Source organism: Trichechus manatus, unplaced genomic scaffold (genome assembly GCF_000243295.1).
Source record: "Trichechus manatus latirostris isolate Lorelei unplaced genomic scaffold, TriManLat1.0 scaffold00142, whole genome shotgun sequence".
NCBI classification, from domain to species: Eukaryota; Metazoa; Chordata; class Mammalia; order Sirenia; family Trichechidae; genus Trichechus; species Trichechus manatus.
The window spans coordinates 6,509,088-6,519,456 of NW_004444078.1; the positions used below are offsets into that span (position 1 = coordinate 6,509,088).

Below are 10,369 nucleotides of genomic sequence, written 5' to 3' on the forward strand. Positions count from 1 at the left end.
ATGCTGTGGGGTTGTTAACCAGTGTTATAAAAAACAACATGTGTACTACTGTTTCATGAGAAACTATTTGTTCTGTAAGCCTTCACCTGAAGCATAAGAAAAAAAAAAAAAAACCAGACCATTTTGGCTGTTGTAAGGGAAGCACCAACACTCCCACAAACTTCAGCTTCTTTCTGCTTTATGGTACGAATGCTCAATTCCTTCTTACCGACCTTACAGCCCACTTTGGCAAGCAACATGCCACTTTTCAAAAGAGCTAAGATTTTTATTTTCTCATTGAGAGAGAGCACTTTACGCTCCCTCTTAGCCTTTGAAGGATTGCTCTGCCCACTTCATTACTTTTTAGGAACATTTTTTCACAGAAACAAAGGGTACGCACAACACAAGTAGCCAAGGAACAAGACACGAGGTGAACAATGCTCAAACAATGAGTGCTGGAAAGAGACTGAGGATCTGTGAAACAGCAGGAGGCTACAGCAGGGTATGCCTACACATTTCATTCATGTGGATTAAATGTAATGCTTGGTGTGTGACAAATTCAAGTTTTGCTTTTTGGAAATTTTTCTTAGTATTTTCGATCCCTCGTTGGTTGAATCTGCGAATGCGCAACCTGTGGATACGGGGGGTCAACTGTATTCACTTCTGAAAAAAATTAAATGATGCAAATAAATTCAGGAAATCTTGGAGAGTTTAAGGAGGGAAAGAAAAAAATGTAACCAATATGAAGAAATTAGTTTCAGGTAGGCAGGAAGTAAACACTGTGTAGACAGTATAGGTCAGTCTGTGATTGATTCCCTTAACTAGTTCTTAGGAGCCCTGGAGGTACAATGGTTAAGCACTTGACTGCTAATCAAAAGGTTGGCGGTTCAAACTCACTCAGTAGTTCTGTGATAGAAAAGCCCTACAGTTCTGCTACAGTAAAGATTACAGCCTAGCAAACAGTTCTACTCTGTCATATAGGGTCGCTATGAGTCAACTGACTCTAAGGCACACAACAACTAGTTCTTATTAATAAACATCAAAACTGCAACTTATGTTAGGCACTTTATACATATCATCTAATTTAATTCACAGCTCTGCAAAAATATAGAATTGGTCCCATTTTGCAGATGAGAAAGTGTGGTTTAGATTCATTTGCCCAAAGCTGCAGACCTAGGAAGATGAAATACTGGAATCAAACTCAGGTCTAGCTGACTACAATGCTGGTGCTCCTTTCATGAAACTATAATGCCTCTCATGACTCTTTTTACTTCCTTTGCTTGGAGATCTCAAACTTTCCATGTTGTTGTTTTATCACAGTAAGTGTCAATGGCTGTGGCAGTGGACACAATAGAGGTAGAGAAGAGGGGAGAAGTAGAGCAATCATTCATTTTAAAGTCCTTTCAAAAATGCTGTTCTACTTAACTATTAATTTTGACCAGTTTAGAGTTTCAAGCCATATTCTGATAGAACCTTCCTAAACCAAACTCTAAAATGAGCACTGGTCTTTATATGTCAAAATAGACTATGAAAATATATTTCCCACAAAAATTGTGATAGTCATGGTCACAGAGATCAATAACGCATTTGAACCAGTTTCAATTATGTTCATTATGGCTTTGTCGTAAAATATGTCGTACTCTACCTTTTAAATGTTTTAGTGATGGAAACCCTTTATAGCAACCGAAGTCTTAAAAATCTAAAAAAAAAAAAAAAAATTAACTGCAGTTCTGGATGAAATTTGAGCGGGGAGTTGGTAGCTAAGCTTGTTCCGCCTCTCCTAAACTACTACTTGCAATAGCCATTGAGACTACTGGGCCTAAAGTCATTGGGTTTTAGAGAAGTTAAAAAAATAATCATCATCATCTACAATGTTTAGTTAGGCAGAATATATTTTTCCCTAGCCAGGCTAGACAATAGAATATTCTCTATAAATCTAGTTTCAAAACAAATGATATACAACCACCACAATATCGCTGTACATCTCTAGTGGGAGTAAACATAGTAAACATCCATGCAGTACACTTAAGAGTCTGAAAAACCCAACTACTATTTTAATTAACAAAATATGACACCAATGTTATCTGATTGGGAACTGAAAAACGCAGAAAATTTTAAAAAGTAAACTTGTCATTAAAGTTTTAACTATGATAACATTAAGGACATAACTCCAAGTTTGACACTATTCTTGAGTTATCACTATCTTAATTCATTTAGCAGTTGATCATAAAAGCTCATCATATACATTAAATGTGGTGGAAAAAAACATGTAATGTTACCATTTTGTTAGGATACTTTTATTTGTGAGTTAAACAATGCAACTGTCATATTTAATATTTTTCTTTGGAGAAATTAATGCTGCTTTCTCTTTACTTTGAAAATAATCATGTTACAAGTTGGAAGGAGCCATAACACTTTTATGTATATCATTTTTAGAGCTAACAGGAAACTAAATAACTTTCATAAACAATTTCTTAAAACAAAAACTTCAATCTTACCGAATAAAAATAAAACATGAATAATTATATGTAGTTCAAGTTCTGTAGTGTCATACAACATTTAATTTCATGTCTATATAGTTTTACCTTGTACCACGGTCTACAATGTTAGTACAATTTCAGTAAAGAAAACTGACCTCTCTAAAATGCCCTTGTCTTACACAGCGCTGAATGCCACCAGATCACCATTCCCAGAGACCAACCTAAATGGCAGGATTCCAGATTGTTCAAAAAGATGATAGCAGACATAGGTGGGAAGGTGATAATCGTTTTGCTTTTAAGTTTTTGGCTATACTACTTTATGACAGCAGTAAACAAAACAAAGAATACAAGTCCTGCCTCAAAGCTGGAACTTGGTCAATGTTACTGGAATTCTTTATAAGCGGTTTATTTAAATCAAATCAGCAAACTTAAAATAGCGTTCTTCAGCCATTAAAGGGCTACAGGTTCAATGTACTAGACGAATACATACAAAAAACCCAACTCGGTTATGGCACTTAACCCAGCTAATGACGTTAAAACCTAATCTGTTTAAAAGCATTTTTCTACTTAATCTAACATATTTATCAAGCGCTATGTAGAGGACACGGGGCTGCGACACGAAGGAAACCTCCACTCTTTATGGAACTTTAAACAATTTAGTTGTGGACGAAAAAGCCATGTAGTAATAATTTGTTAGCTCCAAAGAATTAACAGTAGAACTCCCGGGATGACTGGCAAAAAAAAAAAAAAAAAAGACAACACAAAGGCCCGACATGAGTCGGCCTTGCAGAGAAACTTTGGCCTGGGCCCGTTCAGCATATTTCTTTAAATACAACCCTATAAAAGTCCTCAATTCTGAAAGGACTGGCGAAGGACAAGGCCCTGTGGCGGGCACAGGGGGTCACTTCGCACCAGGTTCACTGAAGACAGGCGTGTGGGCGAAGCAAAGCCTGGGTGCGGGGGTGCAAGCAGCGTCACTATAGCAATAAAAGGCAGCCGGCGTCATCAAGGGGCTGGAGAAGGGGCAGTCGGCCACACCGAGCTGAAAGGCAGGACACGTGGACCAGCAAACGCAGAAATAGAGAAGCTGAGAAGCTGCTTCCCCGAGGGCTCGCGGCGTGAGTGGGGGTGGGGTGGGTGGGTACTCACTTCGATGATCTTCTCTTTCTTTTTCTGCTCCGCCTTTTTGCTGCCCCCGGCCTGAGCCTGTTTCTTGGGGGGCATTGCGGAGACAGGTGGCACCGGCCAGACTTAAACACAGCTGGACACCGTCAGGTGCTCTGGCCGCGCGGCAGGAGGAGAGGAAGACCAGGGCCTCCGTCGCCGCCGCACCGCGCGGAAGACGAGTCGCTCACACGCTGCCGAAACACGGCCTTTGCGACAAGTCGGTGCTGCAGGGCATTGTGGGTAGTTAGGAGCGTTGCCGGGAAGCAGAGCCGCGCGTGCGCATCTGCCGCGTCCGGCCCGGAGTGGGTGAGGACTGGACGTCGTGAAAAAAATGTCTGGGTGTCACGCGTGATGTTGCGCATGCGCACGCTACGTTCTAGGTCGCGGCAAGCCTGTGGGTGAACCGAGGCGGCTTGGTTGGGACCCAGTGTGCTTGTGTGATCTCTTCGCGTCCTCTTTCGCTAGGAGTGGGAGACTTTTTTGACCCTCTTCGCTGCCAGCGGAGGCTGATCGTGCCGGCCGGGCTAATGGTCTCCTGTAACTTTCCGATTCTGTGTAACCACCAAGCAGCCGGCAAAACCAGGCTGCCTCGAGGGTCAGGGTACCCAGTACCTTCTTCCCCTCGTTTAGCGGAGCAGGGCCAACGGCCTGCTAGAGCTGCCTGCTCCAGATTCCTGTGAAGAAAGTTTAAGAAGAAATGGAGGTGTCCTTTCATTTGAAGGATTCCAAAGAATGTCAACGGGATCTCTGGTGGCGCAGTGGGTAAAAGCGCTTGGATGCTAACTGAAGGGAGCCTACTATCCGCCTCTGGGGAGAAAGATGTGGCAGTCAGCTTCCGTGAAGATGCGTAGCCTAGGAAACCCTATGGGCAGCTGAACTCTGTCCTACAGGGTAGCAATAAGTCGGAATCGACTGGGTTTAAACAGCGGCAGGAATGGCATTCCAGAGAAAGGGGCACTTGAGTTTTTTTCATTATTATCAAATTATCTCCAGACTTTAGGAAGGTGCCTGGGTGATCCCTAAAAAGCTCCTTGTGAGCTGAAATTAACCAAACTTTCTTTAAGCATGGTTTTCACTTATCCCAAGCTTTCAAAAGGTGTAGCAGCCTTTTTTAGGAATAAAAACCAAACCTACTCCCAGTGGAGTTGGTTCCAACCCACAGCGACCCTATAGGACAGAGTAGAAATGTCCCATCGGGTTTTTAAGGCTGTAAATCTTTATGGAAGCCGACTGCCACTTCTTTCTCCTTGGTGGATTAGCTGTGGAGCACTTTAACCACTGCACCAGGGCTAGCAGGAAATAGCCACTATATATTTACCTTCTATTCTGAAAACATATGTATTTTCCTTTTATCTAAAACTGTTTATTTTGCTTAGAAGTATACATATTCCAAAATTTACAAAATTAATTTTACTTTTGTTCAAACCTTCCATGATTTTTGTGGACTGTTAATATCCTTTATCAGTGATGTTCATTTTTTCAGATAAGAGTTTTTAATCTTTTTTATTTTTTGCATATGTAAGGGGAAAACTATTAAACTCGTTTAGTTAAGATTGACTATTTGTTCAGTAACTTCCACATAAGATGGCAGTGAATCCTGTGTGTGTGTTTGTGTGTGTGTGTGTGTTTGTGTTCCCTTAGGTGCTGTAGAGTTGGTTCCCACTCATAGCGACCCTACGGACAACAAAAGCAAACACTGCTTGGTCCTGTGCCATCCTCACAGTCGTTGCTATGTTTGATCCCATTGTTGGAGCCACTGTGTCAATCCATTTGGTCAAGGGTCTTCCTCTTTTTCACTGACTCTCTACCAAGCATGATGTCCTCCAGGAACTGGTCCTCCCTGAGAAAAAGTCCAAAGTACATGAGATGAAGTCTCGCCATCCTTGCTTCCAAGGAGCATTCTGGCTGTACTTCTTTCCAAGACAGATTTGTTTATTCTTCTGGCAGCCTATGGTATATTCAGTATTCTTTGCCAACACCATGATTCAAGGGCATCAGTTCTTCTTTGATCTTCTTTAATCACTGTCCAACTTTTGTATGCATATGAGCCAATTGAAAATATCATGGCTTGGGTCAGGTGCACCTTAGTCCTGAAAGTGACATCTTTGCTTTTCAGCATTTGGAAGAGGTCTTGCAGATTTGCCCAATGCAATAAGTCCTTTGATTTCTTGACTGCTGCTTCCATGGGCGTTGATTGTGGATCTAAGTGAAATGAAATCCTTGACAACTTCAGTATTTTCTCTGTTTATTATGATGTTGCTGTTTGGTCCAGTTGTGAGGGTTTTTGTTTTCTTTACATTCAGGTGTAATCCATACTGAAGACTGTAGACTTTGATCTTCATCAGTAAGTGCTTCAAGTTCTCTTTGCTTTCAGCAAGCAAGGTTGTGTCATCTGCATACTGCTGGTTGTTAATGAGTCTTCCTCCAAATCTGATGCGGCATTCCTCTTCATATAATCTGGCTTGTTGGATTATTTGCTCAGCATACAGATTGCATAAGTGTGGTGAAAGGATACAGCCCTGATGCACACCTTTCCTGATTTTTAACCACTCAATATCCCTTTGTTCTGTTGGAGCTACTGCCTCTTGGTCTATGTACAGGTTCTACATGAGCACAATCAAGTGTTCTGAAATTCCCATTTTTCACAATGTTGTCCATAATTTGTTATGATCCACACAGTCGAATGCCTTTGCATAGTCAATAAAACACAGGTAAACACCTTCCTGGTATTCTCTGCTTTCAGCCAGGATCCATCTAACATCAGCAATGATATCCTTTGATCCAAGTCCTCTCTTCTGAATCATGCTTGAATTTCTGTTAGTTCCCTGTTGATGTACTGCTGCAACCGTTTTTGAATTATCTTCAGCAAAATTTTACTTCCATGTGATACTAATGATATTGTTTGATAATTTCTGCATTTTGTTGGATCACCTTTGTTTGGAATGGGCACCAACATGGATCTCTTCTAGTCAGTTAGTTAGGTCGTCCAAATTTCTTGGCATAGACGAGTGAGCACTTCCAGCATTGCATCTGTTTGTTGAAATGAAACATCTCAATTGGTATTCCGTCAATTCCTGGAGCCTTGTTTTTTGCCTGTGCTGCCATTGCAGCTTGACTTCTTCCTTCACTACCATCAGTTCATGATCATATGTTACCTCCTGAAATGGTTAAACATCGACCAATTCTTTTTGGTACAGTGACTCTGTATTCCTTCCATCTTTTTTTGATGCTTTCTGCATCATTCAATATTTTGCCCATGGAATCCTTCAATATTGTAACTCGAGGCTTGGATTTTTTCTTTGGTTCTTTCAGCTTGAGAAATGCAGAGTGTTTTTTTCTTCCCTTTTGGCTTTCTAACTTCAGGTCTTTTCACATGTCATTATAATACTTTGCTTTGTCTTCTTGAGCTGCCGTTTGAAATCTTCTGTTCAGCTTCTTTACGTGGTAATTGCTTCCATTCGCTTTAGCTACTCAAGAGCAAGTTTCAGAGTCTCTTCTGATATCCATTTTGGTCTTTTCTTTCTTTCCTGTGTTTTTAATGACCTTTTGCTTTCTTCATGTATGATGTAACTATGAAACAGTTTTAATTCTCCTGGAATCCAGATTTCTGGGGTCCATGGAGTTGGGGTGTCCCACCTATACCACTGTCCTGAGATGATCTTTTGAAACTTGAGCCTTGAGAAAACTGGTTTCCTGAAGTCATCTTTAAGTCAAACAAAAGCCTGGTAAGTAGCTTAGTAAGGCCATTTTGCCTTAGGTGTTGGGCTCTTTTAAAGAATTATATAGGGTTCTGGACAGAGCTGGAGAAGGATGTAGAACAAAATTCTAACACACACAAAAAAGACCAGATTTACTGGCCTAAAGGAGACTGGAGAAACCCCGAAAGTATGGTCCCCCAGACACCCTTTTAGCTCAGTGGTGAAGTCACTTCCGAGGTTCACTGATTCAGCCGGGGATTGGACAGCCCCATAAAACAAAACGGGACTAATTAGGCACAGCAGTCCAGGGACAAGGGCTAGAAGGCAGGAGGGGACAGGAAAGCTGGTGCTAGGGAACCCAAGGTTGAGTAAGGACAGTGTTGATGTGTAGTGAGGTTGTTAACCATTGTCATAGGGCAACATGTGTACTGTTTAATGAGAAACTATTTTGTTCTGTAAACCTTCATCTAAAGTGAGAATAGCAGCACAAATGGAAGAGTGTAGTCGATGTCACTGAACTTTGCATGTAGAAATTTTTGAAATGGTGTATCTTTGGCTATGTATATTTTCACCAAAAAAAAAAAGGTCAAGAAGAGAGCGGGTTGATGTGTCATGGGGTTGTTAACAAATGTCATAAAACAATATGTGTACTACTGTTTCATGAAAAACTATTTGTTCTGTAAACCTGCACCTGAAGTACAGTAAAAAAAAGAATTATGTGCAGTTTTGAGAAGCCGAAACTCCAAGGTCAGACTACAACAACAACAAAAAAAACCAAAAAACCAAACCCATTGCGGTCGAGTTGGTTCCAACTTATAGTGACCCTATAGGACAGAGTAGAACTGCCCCATAGGGTTTCCAAGGAGCAGCTGGTAGATTTGAAGTGCTGCCTTTTGGTTAGCAGTCGAGCTCTTAACCACTGCACCACCAGGGCTCCCATAAAACACTATTCCGGCCTGTTTCCATGGCAATGTCCATACCATGGGGTATAAGAATCTTTGGAAGTTCTTCTATCTTTGGAACAGTTTTGAATATCTAGTTGAAATGTTACCCCAATTTGCAAATTGTATATTAAATAAACTTCAATTAGTTTTCTTCAGATGGGCTCCTATCCTAGGTTTATGGATTCCTCCCTCTTTTATTTATTTATTTAAACTTTCTTATTTTTTGTTGTTTTTGTCGGGGAGCTGAGGGATTCATCCTGCTTCCGTCTTTACTTAGTATTATAATCTAGTTGATTCTTTGGAGATCCTCTCTTTTAATACCTCCAGTGGGAGTGGAATTTAGTCACCTTAACCTCCTCTTTTTAGTGCCCTCAAAGACACACTTTGGGCCCTTTGTTTTTTGAAGAATTTTATTCGTAATCATTGTCATGAAATGGATGAATTAATAGGTAACAAAAATGAGGAAGATACAAAGAATCTAGAATCACGTAGTTATAATAGTGACTACAGTTTCATAGTTTTTAACTCCCTGTGGAGCCCTGGTGGCACAGTCATTAAGTGTTTGGCTGCTAACCAAAACGTCAGCAGTTCGAATCCACCAGGTGCTCTTTGGAAACCCTATGGGGCAGTTCTACTCTGTCCTATCAGGTCATTATGAGTCGGAATCAACTTGACCGCAGCAAATTTGTTTTTTTTTAGTCTTTTTTTAAAGTCTGACTTTGGAGTTTCTGCTTCTCAAAACTGCAGGTAAATAATTGTTCAAAAGAGCCTAATGCCTAAGGCAAAACGGTCTTACTAAGCTCTCAGTCAGACTTGACTCAGTGGCAGTGGGGTTTTTTTTTTTTGGTTTTAACACTCTTCTGCCTTTGACTTTTGCTTTTGTTTCTGCGCTAAAGTTGTAATCCAGGTAGAGAAAAGAGATTCTTCTTTGATTTAAGGAGAAAATTTACTTTTCTAAATATGGTACCTGCTCTGATAGCTCTCTCCCCTATATATTAATTTTTTCATAGACCTTTGAAATAATGAAGTCCAAATCATTGAATTTACTTTTTTGAAATAAGACAAATGCTTGTTTGTGGTCCCCATTACAGCAAATAGAAAGAAGTAGGATTAAGGATCCTATGCCCTTTACTCCTGTTATTTTTACTGACTTTATAATTCAAACTAAACTTCCACAAAAGAAAGTTTAGAGGTAGTCCGGGGATTACAAACTCAAATGCCCTGAGAAAGTAGGAACATAAACTTGTGCATCAGAATGCGTGAAATACAGTAGGGAATAGTGGGAACAGGGTCAAATCTGAGGCAGATGCCCACCATAAAGAAAATCAGTTAAAGAAAATAGTGTCAAATGGTTTATTTGGTAGACAGGATGCTAATTTACTACTTTGGGTATAGCACATGCCCAGAACTTTACATCTCTTAGAAGACATGAGAGTATATTTCTTGGACCTGAATCACTAGGCCATGGGAGAAATGGAAAGTATTTTTTTGTAACCAACATCCAAGGGCCCTTCCTGTGAGGAAGAGGATTACCCAGGGTGTTCAGATTCCCTCTTTTGAAGCTAAAGGGGCAAGTTATTCTCTCTCCTTTCTCTCACAGAGCCAGAGCCTAGGTACATTAGTTAGGATTGGACAGGCAGAATCTCCCTGTCCAATAACAACCATTCCCAAGGCTTTTACTCTCAAGGGAGTGAGACTATGACCCAAGAAGAGCTGAAGAGTTATTCATGGCATTAGAAGATTAAGTATATCCACAAGTCTGACATTGGCAGGCCAGTGACAGGATTCGCACTAGAACTTAGTTACATTCTTTGTTGCCTGTTATCTCTTGTTTTGTTTTCTAAGGTTTCTTTTCCAGTCTTCTGTAGATTCTGTGAGCAATGTTTCCAGTAAATTCATTTTTTACTTAGGCTAGAGTTGGTTTTAGTTGTTTGCAACTAAGAACTCTTAACTGATAAAGAACCAAACTATGCTGTAGGCATTGCTGTTATGAGCACAGATAAGAGTACTTAGTTTATATTAAAAAAAAATTCTGGTCATAAAGACAAGACTACTCTGACCATGTAAATTTCTGATCCATTTGTATGTTTTACAGTGGTAC

General features: G+C 40.4%; 1 protein-coding gene across 1 annotated transcript in view; it reads right to left on the bottom strand.

Annotated features, from left to right (window-relative positions):
• The window catches only part of ZC3H15 (zinc finger CCCH-type containing 15), a 34,197-nt gene extending 30,295 nt beyond the window's left edge, over positions 1-3,902 (bottom strand). The window contains exon 1 of the mRNA XM_004385600.2: positions 3,609-3,902. Coding sequence (XP_004385657.1) covers positions 3,609-3,683 — 75 coding nt within the window. The 5' untranslated portion in view covers positions 3,684-3,902. The remainder of the gene's footprint in view (positions 1-3,608) is intronic.
• Between the last annotated feature and the right edge of the window lie 6,467 nt (positions 3,903-10,369).